The following is a 16,745-nucleotide window of genomic DNA, read 5'->3' as shown; positions in this document are numbered from 1 at the left end:
GGCGTCTCCTTTACTCCTCCTACTTTGCACTTTCCCACTCCTTTGATTCGCCGGTGTGCTGATGCCTACATTACACGCCCCTCGTGTCCATTTCAACTGCTTTTGGTTCCTGTGGTCTCGCTAGTTTAGATGGCTGTGTACTCAACATTTATTAAACTCCTAAACGATCTGCACCCGAAGCAAAACCACACCATGGATGTGATGTGTCTTTTGTTATTGGTTGTATATCTATTAGAGGGAAAGAAACGAAATTCAGTCACGGGCAAGTTATACGTTGCGTTGTCACGAACACAGAATCAAAGTTCAATGCAATGTTGACGAAAAGTTCATTCAAAAAATAGTTCTATTTGTAGTAAAAGTGCAAGTTTAAAAAGTATTTGCGTGTTAATTTCAAACCCAAACAGAATGAAAATGTATAACACAACGAATACCTCTAACGCAACATGAAACATAAGTTACTTTCAATTTATTATGTTTTACTATTTTTAAATATGGTTAATTACTCACTATAATGTAAAATAATTAGGTCTATTATTTATATGTAACAATTCCCATGAAAATAACAATCTTTTTAAATTGTACATCCGCGTCCCCACATGCGAGCTGCAGAACCTCGAGGTGGCTAATGCATAGTGAGCCCGCTAGTTTTATGTTTTATATATATACACACACACACACACACACTGAGAGAGACAGCGTAACTTCTTTGTGTGAAAAAATCAATCTACTAGGTAAAGCAACACATCACATTAAAAGTGTCCAGTTCGTAAATTCTTGACCTGTCCAGTTAGTTATTATCTTCGTGTTTCAGGCCTCAAAATGTCAAAGAGGCCTACGACTGTCTTGACGGCTGGTGGCCCCTCTCGTTCTGCCGGCAGTCTTGTCACCACACGCGGACCCCCCCCCTCCCATTCCATCCATCCTATTAGCCCACCTTACCCCGCGCCCTCTGTCATTCCTAGACGTTTTCTGTGATTCTTCTCGCCCCCCACATATGTAACTGATATCACACGACTGGAAGCTCTTAATGTGCTGCCTTTACCAGTTTGGCTTTGACGTAACACGCTGTTTTTTCACACACCACACTTCGGTTCAAGCCGCTAAATCCATATGTGGGTGCCACATTCGTTTTTCCAAACACAGGATTTAAAACGTCCCTTTTTATGGGCATCGTCCCAGGAAAAAAAAAAAGCTACAGGTTTATTCTTTTTTTCTAACGTTTATTTCCGACATTTAGTCCTCGGCGGCACTTCCTTCTGCTGCGGACTGCTTGTCGAGGTTTTTGTCTCGCGAGTCTTCCAATCCGCTCTGTTGCCATGGGGACGGCGTAACTCCGCTCCGCTCCGCTCGGCCCGCCCACCCGGGAGCTGCTGGGTCGCTGAATGTTTTCTCGCGGAAGGAAAACTCTTGTCATCTTTTTATTTCCAGGGGCTCGCCTTGTGCGTCAAAGCAGCTTCCATAAAGTGCTGTAAAGGTTTGTCGCGCGGCTTCACGCGGTAACCTTGGCGGACTGATACGATCTACAGGTACGGCATCCGCGGGCACCTCCTCATAAACCCAAAGCGCGTTTTTCCTTTTCTGACAGCCCACCAGCATGTTGGGGTTTTGAGGCTTATTAATGTGCAGTAGCCAAGCCCACCCATTCACTACACACCTCTAAGTGTCGCCTCTCATTGTTTCATCGAAGCTTGGCGGACGCGCGTTTTCAAAGAGCTTCGCTGACGTCTCATCTAACATTCGGTCGGCTGTTTCGTTAGGAGAAGGTCAAACTGGGCGAAGTACCCAGGCGCCCGCCCCCCGTAGTAACGATATGACCTTACGGGGGGCTCCCGAGCGCCTGTCATTCATATACAGAGCCGCCGTAAGACAGGCCTGGACCGAAGTTCGGAAGATTTCGGCAAGCAAGCGCCGCCTGGCGTTTCAATATTGGAATATTCTCGAAACCATCATTTATGGAATACAATTTGTGTCGAAATAAAATAAATAAAATGGCAATTATGTAATAAGCGTTCACATGAAAAGTCACCTTGAGCGAGACAGACGTACAGATAGAAAGACTGAACCATAAGGGAGAAGCTTAGCTTTTTACAGAAGCTTTTTAAACAAATCGGTAGAAACACAGAGACACCCCAGAATGACTAAAGGGAAAGAAAACTCCTGATTTGGCGGTCCGAGTGAGGCGCCATACAGGCCTGTCGCAGTTGGCATAAAGGAGCCCCCTTCTTCGGGGACAGTCCTTTGTGTAATGGCGCACACCTTTATCGTCATTCTTGGCTCCACTGCTACCTCCATGGGGTCCAGAGTGTGTCCCACAACGGAGGTAAGTTTTAACTGGGTTGTTGATTCGGTGGGCCCTTCTTGAGGTTCTGCCAGCCCAGCACACCACACTGGCCATTACTAACTTGGAGAAGATGGCGAAGAAGGGCATCACTGGCCACGTTAAAGGACCACAGACTCTGGGGGGAAAAGACCTGCCCCTTCTTCTCGAGTTCTGCTGTGTTAGAGGACCAGTCCAATTGATGTGGACCCCCAAGTCTCATCCCCCTTATCAATAAGTGCAGAATCATCTGGGAAATTCTGCCAGTGACCGGACCTGCTGCTGTATTTACAGTCTGAGGTGTGAAGATCAAAGCAGGCAGGCCTGGCACTTTATATCAAATATCGTATTATATAATATAAACAGTGTACAAGAGTGAGTGAGATTATCATCCTATTATATATACAGTATGTAAGAGTAAGTGATTAAATTGTGAATAAAGGACTAATGCCATTCTGAAGGGTCCCCACAGCCCCCTGAGCCCTTGGATTGTCCCACCTCAAGTTGTGCAGTGCAGGCGTACTTTGAATTTCCTGTTGATGTGAAGTTTGTTGTTTGGGAATCCGACTTTGCTTTTGTTGTCTCTCTCTCAGTTGTCTGATCCGGCCAAGTAAATATTCAAACTCTCACAGGAGAAGGACACGTTCCTCACGTGGGAAGATGGAATCCTTCTTGAGCCGGGAGGTTGAGCTGTGCAAGAAACACAGGGACATGTAAGTAAGTTTCCCTCCCTTCTTCCTAAAATGATTGACTTTCAGAGAGCATTTGATGAGGTGCCACATGAGAGGGTGGGCATCAAACTTAAAGAGGTAGCAGTTCAGGGTGTGGGATTGGCACAGACACAGGAAGCAGAGAGTGATGGGGTGAGGAACTTTCTCAGAATTGGCCGCCGTTCAGAGTGGTGACCAGCAGGGGCAGTGGTGGGGCTGCTGCTATTTTTAATATCTATAAATGATTTAGATAGGAATATAAGGAACAAGCTGGTTAAGTCTGCAGATGACAACAAGGTAGTTGGATTGGCAGATAATTTGGAATCTGTTATATCAACACAGAAGAACTTGGACAGCAAGCATACAAGCTTGGGCAGATTTGTGGAAGATGAAATTTAATGTCAGTAAATGTAAAGAATTACATATAGGAAGTAAAAATGTGAGGTTTGAATACACAAAGGGCGGTCAGAAAATCGAGAGTCCGCCTTATGAGAAGGATTTAGGAGTTGTAGTGGACTCCAGACAGTGTTCAGAAGCCATTAACAGACTGTCAGGTTATATAGCGCCTTGATGTGTGGAGTACAAGTCACAGGAGGTTCTGCTCAGCCTTTATAACACACTGGTGAGGCCTCATCTGGAGTTCTGGGTGCGGTTTGGATCTCCATAAAGACATAGCAGCACTAGAGAGGGTCCAGAGAAGAGCAACTTAGGCTGATTCAGGGCTACAGGGGGTGAGTTAAGAGGAAAGATTCAAAGAGCTGAGCCTTTACAGGAGATCAAGAGGAGACCTGAGTGAAGTGTTTAAAATGATGAAGGGAAGGCTTACCGCGTACGCGGATCAAACACGGTCAGACCCCGACCAAGATCTTTTATAGTTCGTTTTGAACGATTATCATTTAAGTTAGAGGTGATGGAACTCCTCAGGAAAAAAGGAAGATATTATATATGAAGATTGCCACATTCGCGTCTTCCTGACTTCTCTCCAGCAACAGCTATAAGCGCCGCCTTCTATAATATTAAACAGCGGCTACGGCAAGCCAATGTCAAATACGGCCTCCTGTATCCGGCAAAACTGAAAGTGGAATGGCAGGGTCATTTCTATGTCTTCGCTAGCAAGGAGGAGGCAGAAAATGAGTTAAGAAAGCTGATCCCGGGACTATTCTGATACATAATTGTGAGTCATGGCGGTAAATGATAAAGCTAGGATTAATAATCTACTGTCTGATCTATTTGTTTTAAAATACGGGTTTTTATCAGCATATATTCTCATATTCTTATATTATTATTACTTACTTATTACTTATCATTACTTAGTATTACTAGGGCTAAATGTTTATGTTTTATTGTGCTTAATTACGTTTTCCTCCTCTTTTTTCTTTTCTAATTATTTCATGTGTACCCTAAATGAGACTGTTCAATATCATACCCTTGGTTTGCTGTTATTGCTATTACTGCATTAAGACTTGTTATGCTTGTTTTGGACACATCTTTAACACCATCACCTGGGTTTATTATCTGGGGATATCATCTTAATGCACTAAAATTGATGAAGATTATATGTATATGTGTATGTATATATATATATATATATATATATGTGTGTATATATATATATATATATATGTATATATATTAAGTGCAAAATTCTTTTTTTTTTTTTTCTTTTTCCTCTTTTAAAGACTATATTGGTAACAGATATCTCTATCTTTTAACCTTAAAGCGCCACTGCATGGGGGCTTGATGTGCTTTGGGCGTGCTCTGTCTCTGGGTATGTCAGAGGACTGGGACTGCATGAAGTGGGTTTTAGCCTCACCTGGGGAGGCAAAAAGGGAGGGTGGGGGGTTAAGGGGGGAAGAGAAAGAGAGCAGGCTTGATCTATATCTAATCTATCATCTCAATCTTTATAATTATAACTATCAACGTAATAATAAGCTGCATGGCAACAACTCTTGGGGGAATAGGAAATTAAGACCTAAACTATTTCACTTCCAGTTAAGACTATAATATGACACCAAAAACTCAGAATCAGTGTCTCCATGATGGGACAGTTAACCGTAAGCTGGAATGTTAAAGGCCTGAATCACGAATTAAAGAGAAAGAAAGTACTTTCTCACCTAACAGGTCTAAATGCTAAAATAGTATTTTTACAGGAAACCCACTTACTAAGTAAGGATCAGTTCCGGCTGCAAAAGACTGGACTGGCCAAATGTTCCATTCTAGTTTTACAAAGAAAACTAGAGGGGTGGGAATTCTCATACATAGAACAGTACCATTTGTAGCATCAGATGTAGTATTGGATCCTGAAGGGAGATATGTGATGGTCATGGGAGACTTATCTAACTGTAAAATGATTTTGATAAATGTTTATGCACCTAATGTTGATGATAAGGAATTTATACAAAATTTATTTGCATCCATTCCCAATCTGAACACTCATAAACTTATAATGGCTGGGGACTTTAATTGTGTTCTAAATCCACTTTTAGATAAGACTTCCTCCACAGGGGGACCGGCAACTACCACCGCAAAGATAATTACAAAGTTTATAACTGATCACAACTTATCAGATCCCTGGAGGTTTTAAACCCAAATTCAAGAACATATTCTTTCTACTCACCAGTACATCATTGCTACTCAAGGATTGATTACTTCTTTATAGATAATAACTTCTTGCCTAAGATTAAATCTTGTAAATACGATGCTATTGTTATTTCAGACCATGCTCCGATGATCTTGGAGCTGAAATTACTAAGCCCCATACACTCACCCGCAGATGGCGTCTCAATCCGCTTCTATTAGCTGACGAGAATTGTACTGAATTTATATCCAAACAAATTGAATTCTTTCTAGAGACAAATACATCCCCTGAGATCTCTGCAGGAATACTCTGGGAAACTCTTAAGGCCTTCTTAAGAGGACAGATTATCTCATATCTTTCCCACAGAAATAAATCCGAGCGAAGAAAGTAGCAGAGATAAAAGCGAAATTACTAAAATAGATGAAGAACATGCCAGACTACCAAGCGAGACTCTACATAAGAGGAGGCAGGCTCTACATTCAGAATTAAACCTCTTGACAACTAAAGAAACCGAACAACTAATTTACAAATCCAGACATCATTATTATGAACATGGAGAAAGCTAATAAGCTTTTAGCGCAACAAATTCACAAGCAAGAAGTGCGCAACGCAATCTCGGTAATTACTAACACGAATGGAGATAAAATCATCGAACACAAAAATATAATGTACACTTTTAGAGACTACTATAAATCCCTATATACTACTGAGTTTAAAGAAGACAATATACAATCTAATGCATTTCTGGATAAATTACAGATACCACAAATTGGCGCTATTAGTGTGGAGGAGCTCGATAAACCTCTGTCATTATCAGAATTACTGGATGCTATAAAGTCACTCCAAGGTGGAAAAGCAGCAGGCCCTGATGGCTACCCTGCAGAGTTTTACAAGAAATTCTCCGCTCAGCTAGCTCCCCTCCTATTAGCAACATTTACAGAAGCCAGAGATAACCAATCTCTTCCACAAACCTTTCGCCAAGCACTAATCACTGTCTTTCCAAAACAAAATAAGGACTTATTACAATGTGCATCATACAGACCAATTTCACTTCTGAATAACGACGTTAAAATACTCTCTAAAATCATAGCTAGAAGGATGGAGAAAGTGCTCCCCTCAGTAATATCACAAGACCAAACTGGATTTATTAGGGGCCGACACTTATCTTCAAATCTTGACGCCTGTTTAATGTAATATACTCACCAACTAAATCAAACACCCCAGAAATATTATTATCATTGGATGCAGAAAAAGCATTCGACATGATTGAATGGAAATACCTTTTTACTATTTTGGAGAAGTTTGGGTTTGGCCCGAACATTTGTGCATGGATTAAATTACTGTATACTAACCCAGAAGCTTCAGTTTGCATCAATAACATTTGCTCAGACTACTTTAAACTAGACGTGGCACAAGACAAGGATGCCCTTTGTCACCACTGCTGTTTGCAATTGCCATTGAACCACTGGCAATACATTGTCGAAATACTGATCAGATAAAGGGGATTAGCAGAGAAGGACTGGAACAGAAAATCTCATTATATGCAGATGACATGGTACTGTATATATCGGACCCAGAAAATTCTGTGCCTGCAGTCTTAGCAGCACTCACAGAATTTCAAAAGCTCTCTGGTCTCAGAATTAATCTGAATAAAAGTGTACTCTTTCCGGTGAATTCGCAAGCATATAATATTAGATTAGACACCCTTCCTTTTATCATTGCAGAACAGTTTAAATACCTCGGGGTAAACATCACAAGTAAACATAAAGCTCTTTATCAACAAAATTTCGTCTCTGTATGGAAAAAATTAAACAAGACTTGCATAGATGGTCAACCCTTCATCTCACACTAGCTGGAAGAATTAACACTGTTAAGATGAATATTCTTCCTAAGCTCCTTTTTTTATTTCAAAACATACCAATATACATTAATAAATCGTTCTTTAAGCAATTAGATTCAACAATAACCTCATTTATTTGGAATTCTAAACATCCACGCATCAAAAGAGCGACCTACAAAGACAAAAGGCAGAAGGCGGCATGGCTCTACCTAACTTCCAGTTTTATTACTGGGGCAAATATACAGTCGATAAGAACCTGGACACAAATAGAAGAACATACACAGGCATGGACCGCAATAGAAGTAAAATCCTGCAGTACTTCTTTGTATTCCTTGCTTTGTGCTCCAATAAACACACGTTATCGGCAATACACTAATAACCCAATTGTGCTCCACTCACTTAGAATCTGGAACCAATGTAGAAAGCATTTTAAGACGGAGAAGCTTCTTTCTGTGGCACCCCTGCAAAAGAACCACCTCTTTCAACCCTCACAAACATATGCAGTTTTAATATCTGGAAAAAATTTGGAATTAACTTGCTTAGAGATCTTTATATAGACAACGTCTTTGCATCCTATGAACAATTACATTCCAAATTTAACATTCCAGCTACAAATTTCTTTCACTATCTTCAAATCAGGAACTTTGTTAAACAGAACCTTCCAGATTTTCCTCATCTTGCACCCTCATCCACGCTGGAAAAATTATTGCTCAATTTCAAGGAGTTAGACTCCATCTCTACAATATATAAAATCCTTTTACAATCCCTTCCTTTCAAAGATCCAAGAGGACACTGGGAAAATGACCTCTCAATTAATATATCAGAAAAGGAGTGGAAAGTAGCAATGCAGAGAATTCACTCAAGCTCCATATGCAAAGCATACAATTATACAACTCAAAATTATATATCGAGCACATCTGTCTCGACTAAAACTCTCAAAATGTTTCCAGGGCATGATCCAACCTGCGAGCGTTGCAACCAAGCCCCAGCCTCACTAGGTCACATGTTCTGGGCCTGCTCCAAATTAACATTATTCTGGACAAAAATTTTTAATTACCTCTCAGACAGTCTTGGACTCACAATCCCTCCTAACCCATTAACAGCTGTGTTTGGGGTTCTTCCAGAGGGTCTTAAAGTGGAGAAAGACAAACAAATTGTGATTGCATTCACTACACTGTTGGCACGCAGACTTATTCTGATAAACTGGAAGAACCCAAACTCTCCTCTTTAAGTCAGTGGGAAACTGATGTGTTATATTATTTAAAATTGGAAAAAATCAAATACTCAGTTAGAGGATCTGTGCAGACTTTTTCAAAACATGGCAGGATCTAATCAGTAATATTTTGAAATGATTTATAAAGCACAGAGAATTTGTTGATTTAGGTATTTTTAAAAGCCTTAAATTTTACACCGTTTGGCTTGCTCTCTCTCTCAAGGGTGGGGATCGATCTGTTCTTAGCATAATTCTTTTTTTTTTTTTTTTGTAAAACGTGATTGCTATGTATTGATTGTAATAAAATTAATAAAAAAAAAAAAAATGATGAAGGGAATTAGTGCAGTGGATCGAGACGGTGACTTACAAATGAGTTCATCAAGAACACGGAGACACTATCAACTTCCAAACAGTGTTCAGAAGCCATTAAAAAGGCTAACAGAATGTCAGGTTATATAGCGCCTTGACGTGTGGAGTACAAGTCACAGGAGGTTCTGCTCAGGTCTTTATAACACACTGGTGAGGCCTCATCTGGAGTCCTGGGTGCAGTTTGGGTCTCCATAAAGACATAACGGCACTAGAGAGGGTCCAGAGAAGAGTGACGAGGCTGATTCAGGGCTACAGGGGATGAGTTAAGAGGAAAGATTCAAAGAGCTGAGCCTTTACAGGAGATGAAGAGGAGACCTGAGTGAAGTGTTTAAAATCATGAAGGGAATTAGTGCAGTGGATCGAGACGGTGACTTTACAATGAGGTCATCAAGAACACGGGGACACAGCTGGAAACTTGTGAAGGGGAAATGTCACACAAACATTAGGAAGTTTTTCTTTACACAAAGAACGATAGACACTTGGAATGAGTGACCAAGCAGTGTGGTGGACAGCAGGAGTTCAGGGACTTTCAAAACAACTTGATGTTAATAAGTGGACAGGACTGGCGAGCTTTGCTGGGCTGAATGGCCTGCTCTCGTCCAGAGTGTTCTAATGTTCTACCCAGGACGGAGCGATTGCAGGCTAAGGGCCGTGCTCAAGGGCCCACCGGAGCAGAGTCACTTCTGAGCCACCACTCCGCCCAACTGCAACATAGAAAAATGTTAAAAACAAAAAAAAAAAAGAATTTTGCGGAAACTTCCCGTGATTGAATATCGATGCTGTGATGTATGGCCTGCAAGAGCAGGGGACAGAGGGAAGGGCAATTCATTCCCTTGGACATGAGAGGGCAGCCCCCATGAGTTGTGTCGGGGCCACAGGCTTGGGGCTTTGAAGCCCAAACTTGTTGGGTTTGTGGCCCACTGCCACTGGAAGTAAGATCTGCAGCACTTCCGGGTGCAGTATAAAGGGGGCCGCCTCACTCCAGTAGACGAGACGGAGTCGGGTGGCAGAGGACAGAGCTTACAGGAGAGTAGTGGAGGTGGCAGAAGAGAAGAAAAGGAAGGAGAAGAAGTAAAAAGGACCGAGTTAGTGTGCCGATTTATGCATTGTATTGTGTAAATAAGGGAGAGGAGAATAAACGTTTGCGTTTTGGACATCGCGTGTCCTGGGTGTGCGTCTGTAGCCAGGCTGGTCTTCTACAATTCTCAGAGTATTATAAACACATCAAACCGTTTTAATTTGGACATTTTGCAGTAACCCGTGTGTGCGCTTTGACTTCCCAGACTTGATAAAAGAGCAGCTCTGCTACGTCAGATGGAAAGCCACAAGGAAAATCAGAATGAGGAAAATCAGCCGAAAATGACGTCTGAAGCGTCCCATGCGAGGAATGTGGCCCTCCTCAAGGTATGCACTTTTACTTCTTTATTTTTATATTTTTCGTCTCACTGGCCCAGCACATTAGCCATTTCAGATACGCCCGGACACATTAAAACTTTAAGCTGCAGTCTGAATGTGATCCCCCTTAATGTCACCGAGCTGCACGAGGAGGTTTAGTGATCCAGAAATCGGAAACACTGAACGGGTAACAATGAAGGAGACCTTCAAAAACAGCACTATCACAGTCCAAGACCTCAAATACATCAGGTTCTCAGACCCCCTTCATCTCATACGGGTTCTTAGGGGTCCATACCAGTACATTAACAGGCGCAGGTATTCAAGTGTAAAGTGACCACCATGACATGTACGTACCTGTCAGTTCCAGTTTCACAGTACGGGGGGTCCGTCACTGGCAGCGTATCTTACACATTGTCTGTTTAAGATGTCTGCCACACCTCCTCAGGACCACCACGGCCGATGGGTGACTCAATATAGAATCTGATGGCTGAGTTGTAGAGACGAACTCGCATGGCGCATCCTTGGATCGCACGGTCATCTCCGCCAGTTACTAAACCTGCTTCTCTGTTTAGCCAATACCTCACATTGGGGGTCTGCCATCATCCAGAGAGATTCACTCAAAAGGGGCCCCCAAATATTCTGTAATAACTCTCGCTAGGACGAAGCAATCTGAACAAATCAACGTGCTCCTCGGTATATGGAGCTTCGCTCCGACGCGGGGGCATCCCGGCTTGATCGATGAGGTAGGCGCCAGACAGCCATTGCGACGTTTAACCTCCGTTTCTGGGTGCATTGCACCCGTACCCCTTCACTCAGTCAGGATGGTGGTGCACAGTATTGAGCAGCACGTCGTCTTCATGGTGCGAAACTACTGGGTCACCAATTCGTTTAAGCGATGTCAGAATCAACTGGACGACCGTAAGTTTACAGAAGGTGACTTCCACTAAGATGGAGCAACACATTGGCAAGGAGCACATGGCAGAAATGGAGTCCTTCTTCAACAATGGGGTCATTTCAAAGGGGCTTTGGCCACCACGGTCCCCAGATCTGACACCACCAGACTTCTTCATTTGGAGTTTCTGCTCAAAGGCAAAGTCCATCAGAACAACTGTGGAAGATTTGAAGGAAAACCTCCAACGTGAAATTGCTGCTATTACCCCGACCGAGATGTTGCCAATACTTCCAGGAACATGGAGTGCCACGCTGAGATGTGTCAACAGAAAATGGAAACCACTTCCAGCAGCACACGTCATGTAATCGATTACACGCACGTCAAGGTAGAGAGCGGACTGTTCTGGATCCTAACGGGAGTTACAACCAAATATTCCGGGCCTCTTTCGAGTGACTCTCCCTGTACTTCCTGCCCGACTCCCAAGACTGACCCTGTCTTTTTAATCTGTTTGTTTGGCACTGATGCCATTTCTCCTGCCCACTACCACTCAGAAGTACAGACGTGTCCGGATGGCCTGCGTACACCAAATGGCCTGAGCGTCTCCGTCCCTTCTTGTAATACGTCTGTACCCCACTCAGGCCTGCCGTTCACATGCACCCTGAGGTACTCGTATGCCTTCACATTGGGGATTTCTGACTCTCCTGAAGTCTACGGTTATCTCCTCTCATCTTGGTGATGGTGAGCTGCAGGTGCCTCAGTCAGCACCATTTGAAGGCCCTCACTGGTACTCCACTGTATTCGTCTCTCCTGCCCACCAATGATAACACCCGACTATGGCCGTGTTATCACTGAACTGCTGTAGCTGACATGATTAAAGTCTAAAGGTGTACAGGACAGATGGACAGAAATGGAGCTGGAACTGCTGGGCTCTTCATGACTGTGTCCAACGCCCAGTTCTCAAGCCTCACCATACTGTGCTCTACCAGTTGAGAAGCCCCATATCCAGGACCCCGTGGTAGAATCAGCCCCCCACTGACCAGAACTTCTCCTCAGCAGTATGCTGTTGAATGCACTTGAGGCGTCAAAAAAAGAAAGAAAAGAATCCCCTCACCCTGCCCCTCCGAGGAGATGGAGGACAGCCTCATCCACCCTGTGTGGTCCTGGTAGGCAAACTGCAAAGGGACAAGTGACAAGAATATGGAGGATAAGGGATACAAAAATGCATTCAAGCATGCGCTTTGGGGGTCTCTCTTAAAAACGGGGCGTCTGATGTCTTGGCCACATGTCACACACAAACACCGGTAAGCTCGGTCCATCCCTTCTCACACTCCCTTAATCCAGCACAGGCTGCTGAGACGAGCGCCTATCCTGGCAAACGCAGAACCAACCGACCCGCCTTCTTGTCACTCATTTCGTTCATAAAATCGGCTCAGATGCTGCTGTGTGTGTGTGCGTGCATGTCGGGATTTTCCTCTCATTTGTTTGTGTAATCTGTGGATTCTTGGCAACTTAAAAAAATAACAGAAAATGAATTTTCTCAGCAGAGGAAAATCTTGAAAACCCAATGGCGCTGTGTGTGTGCACCGAAGTCTCCAGTGCTCACTTAACACTAAATTATCACGTCGAATCAGAGCAGATTGTCATGCAGACTGTTAATGGCAGATGGAGAAGCACTTTACCTCGCTCGTACGGTAAATGAATTTAGCGATTCATGTAAATGTATGGCTGTGTGAACGTGTGCAGTTTTTGAACACTTGATCTGGGGTGAATCCTCCCCCCCGGTTGAACAGAACTGCTGCCTTATTGTGTCCCAGACCTGGAATCCTTGCCCAGTCCCTGTCTGTGCCGAGACTGCAGGTTTTTCCCAGTTTCTTAGCTTGGTTGTCGTCCCACACCATCAGGACGTGCACGTTCGGATCCTTGAGTGGTCCTCTGTAGGGAGTCCTGTGCTGGACAAGCACTCCGTCCAGATTTGGGACCGGTGGTGCACCTGGTGCTACTGAACTAGGCTCCGCCCCCCGTGACCCTAAACAGGTTTGAAAAATCCGTCGGTGGAGTATGTAAGCTTATGTGTTTCAGCTCGGACACAAATTTCAGCAAATACGCCCGAAATTAGGAAGGCAAACACTTGAATTCTGATGACTGTAAAGGATCACGATTGCTGCTGAGCTCGCCATACCCATAGAGCCTTCATGTGCAGCCCCCCTCTGTCAGGCAGCACGTTAGATTGTGATACTGTGGAAAGGTAGTGGGTGCAAATGGAGACCACCTACCTGCATACAGTTCAACTGGATTGGGCCTCTTTTTTTTTTTTTGTTTCCTCCCCTCCAGGATTTGCAGATGATCGAAGAGCGACTCCATCAGAGCATAATCGCCCCGCCACCCCCTGATTTTATCAGCTTGAAGGTAGGCTTAACATGTTTACTTTTAAAACGTTTTTTTCTTCCAAAAGTGCTCTGGTCACCATGGTACAAGGAAAACCAAGAGAACACGGAAGCCTTTCAGGGTCCTGAGGCTGGAGGTGCGAAGCAGAGAGTGCCGCCAAGAAGCTAGTTTGAAAAATGAATTGTGGCGTCCATCCCTTTGCAAATGTTTCACAGTCAGGGGTCCTGGGGGTTCACAGCCTGGCCCACCAGCTTTATTATGCAAATGTGAATACAGTAAAACCTGGGATTGCGAGTAACTTGGTCTGCGAGTGTTTTGCAAGACGAGCTAAAATTTGTAATAAATTTTAACTTGATAAACGAGCGAGGTCTTGCAATACGAGTAGTACGTCTACGCTTGGTCCGCCAAGCGTCACGTGGGGATTGTGGGTAATCATCTCACAATTGGTGGCGCCCCCTGTTGGACTCATTTTTTCATTTAGGAGTTAATCCTGCCATATTCTCCATTACTCCATCATCACCACAAGGCTGTTTGCACCGAGGGGCGGCTGGACAGATTATTAGCATGTAAAGCATGGACACTGGACTTATGTCTCGGAGCTAGGATCATGGACCGAGTTCTGATACTCTTAATTATTATTACTTTCATTTCTGTTTCTAGGCCCAGTACATGAAATCGGTGGAAGAGAGCCTTCCACAGCAGGAACAGTCTCTTTTGGATAAAGCAGAGTCACCAAGCGAGAGCAAAGGAGGAGGTGAAAAGCCAAAGTCGAGACGTTCTTCTCCACGTAAATCGAAACCCTCATCACACGGACAACCTCCTTCTCCACACAAATGTGATACCTTATAGTTAATGACCACCTGTAGGCATAAAGTGAAAGGGGACGGCTGTGAACTGGTCCCGAGTCCTCGGGTGTTTCTGCTCATTCAAAATCGGATGACCTCATCCAGGCAACCCAGCCAGACCACTGGGCCTCCCTCTTTGTCCAAAGCCAACTGGTGGCTGTTTCTACGCCATCACCGATTATCCTCATGACCTTCTCCTTTGTAAGCTCAACCACACCCAACTGGGTCAGAACTTTACAAAGGACCACCGGGGCGGCCCACCTCTGTTCGCTGAAGGCAAGCACTACCTCCTCCAGGGTATGGCGAGTTCTGTCGTGATCGCTTTTTTAGTCGAGGCCGAGAAGATGACCATCTCTGGCCAGAGGGTTGCTATGGCAGTGTGTCACCCAAATGTACACTTGGCTGAGGTGAGGAGGCCTGCCGCTGAACTCGGCCGTTAGATGAGCCGTTCTCTGGCCCTGACCAAGGAGATGATCTTCTTCGGGTAGAATTACCAACGTTCTAAAGAATGGTGGATGCCAACTGATTTGGTCCGTTTCAACTTGATAGAAAAGTGTGATCAATGAGGGCACTGAAATTTTGTGACTGTGTCTTTTAAGATAATTCATATGTTCCTGCAAGGTGCAGCAATATCGATCATTGATTGCAAGGTTTGGTGAAATGATACTCAGGTAGTCAGCTGCAGATCCAAAAAATGGCTTTATGAACTCATTTAACTTTCATCGAAATTAATCACAAATATACTATGCAAGTAGTTTGATTTTCAAAATGCTTGGCTTCAGCAATGAAGGGGATTTTATTATACACACAGCAGTAACGGTGCACTGCTGTAACGATAACGTGCTGCGAATACACTTGACTTGAGTATTCCGAATTTTCATCCTCTTCCTCTGTACGTTTTATCATTTGCTCAGAGGTTGATGCGCTTGATGCTCCCTGAGCAGCTTTTCTTTCCTCCACCCTAGCGGCCCACTTCTCTTTTTTCGTCGGCATCTTTTCGCATTAAAACTCATTAAGTCAGTGTTTGTGTTGCAATTTCTTTGTACGTTTTCTTTCATTTTTCACTTAAGCTGGCACTTGAGTCTTCAATCTGCCTCAAGAATGATTTAAGATATGAGGAGGTAGGAGAAGTGACAGCGAAGGTGGGAGAGATGAGAACGGCGGCCGTATGCATGAGCGGCACAGCTAGCCACTGCCGAGAGTCGATTCTACAATAAAAAAGGAATAACCTTGGAGGTCAATCATCACCCTGAAAATGGACAGTAGGCATCACATAGTATATGTGTACCAAACTTCAGGTCAATAGGCCAGCTACAGGTGATTTAAAACCCTGGACAGACAAACGCACAGCCATGGTAGCGTATTATATACAGTATAAAGAAAGATAAATAGACAAGGTACTATATAATAGATAGATGTGAAAGGCACTATACAAACACAGACAGGAAGCCTACCATGTGTCACAGTTATCTAGAAACTGAAAGGCGCTATATTAGATTGGTAAAGACATTCATGGTGGGACACTCACAGAGGGCTACCACAGCAGTGTTGATAGGTGGTGTGGCTGGGCATTAGAGCTTTGTACACAATAGGAGGGCCACATTCTGTAAGTTCATTTGTGTTTTGTATTAAATAAAATGCATTTTGTTAATCATGGTGGCCACATAGTGTCAATGTGCTGCATGTTGGCTGGACACGCAACAATTTCACTGGTCTCTGTACTTTGACTAGATAAATAAAAAGGAAACTATATAAAAATGAATAGATGGCAAGAGTAAGGCACTACATCTCATTCATTTTTTCAGGGTGAACCACTTTGACCAGCGTAACAAAACCTAAATTACAAAAGGAGACCCATTATAGATACAGGGAATACAGCAGATCTCCTGTACGCCGTATATGCAGTATTAGGATGGTGCCAGTTCAAGTACCTCCATATTATTATTAAGAAAGTACAGTAGCTGTACTACTCCTCTAAGATGGGTTGAAATCCAAGTAATCAAAGTAAACCTCAGGAGAACAAGGCACACCGGTCAGTCATATGGCCCTATACAAAATGTGGTGGTCTGCTACAAAAGGTTCTGTTATTTAACACATCTGAATGTCAATACTAGGAGATGAATATCATTTGATCTCAAATCAAAATACCGTGAATGTATAGCAAAAAACAAATAATTTGGCCCTTGCCGTTGTAATACTTT

The 16,745-nt window shown here is 43.5% G+C and overlaps 1 protein-coding gene across 2 annotated transcripts; it reads left to right on the top strand.

The window, feature by feature from the left end:
• The first annotated feature begins 1,423 nt into the window (after window positions 1–1,423).
• On the top strand, window positions 1,424–15,432 carry c12h3orf14 (chromosome 12 C3orf14 homolog). Of its 2 annotated transcripts, none has more exons than XM_039770750.1 (5): window positions 1,424–1,526; window positions 2,911–3,030; window positions 10,311–10,431; window positions 13,646–13,720; window positions 14,360–15,432. In XM_039770750.1, the coding sequence occupies exons 2-5, from the start codon at window positions 2,978–2,980 to the stop codon at window positions 14,546–14,548; spliced, it is 438 nt and encodes a 145-aa protein (XP_039626684.1). In that variant the 5' UTR covers window positions 1,424–1,526; window positions 2,911–2,977; the 3' UTR covers window positions 14,549–15,432. The 2 variants fall into 2 exon arrangements, with proteins under 2 accessions (XP_039626684.1, XP_039626685.1); XM_039770751.1 differs by having other exon boundaries at window positions 1,425–1,526; window positions 2,911–3,034.
• Window positions 15,433–16,745: the final 1,313 nt, after the last annotated feature.

Source organism: Polypterus senegalus, chromosome 12 (genome assembly GCF_016835505.1).
Source record: "Polypterus senegalus isolate Bchr_013 chromosome 12, ASM1683550v1, whole genome shotgun sequence".
In the NCBI taxonomy this organism is placed as follows: Eukaryota; Metazoa; Chordata; class Cladistia; order Polypteriformes; family Polypteridae; genus Polypterus; species Polypterus senegalus.
This window is presented reverse-complemented; position numbering and strand designations above follow the sequence as displayed.

Coding starts and splice junctions, on each gene's coding strand:
- c12h3orf14 (XM_039770750.1), top strand. CDS start 2,978: ATGGAATCCTTCTTGAGCCGGGAGGTTGAGCTGTGCAAGAAACACAGG. Junction 3,031..10,310: donor TGCAAGAAACACAGGGACAT/GTAAGTAAGTTT, acceptor TTGACTTCCCAG/ACTTGATAAAAGAGCAGCTC. Junction 10,432..13,645: donor GGAATGTGGCCCTCCTCAAG/GTATGCACTTTT, acceptor CCTCCCCTCCAG/GATTTGCAGATGATCGAAGA.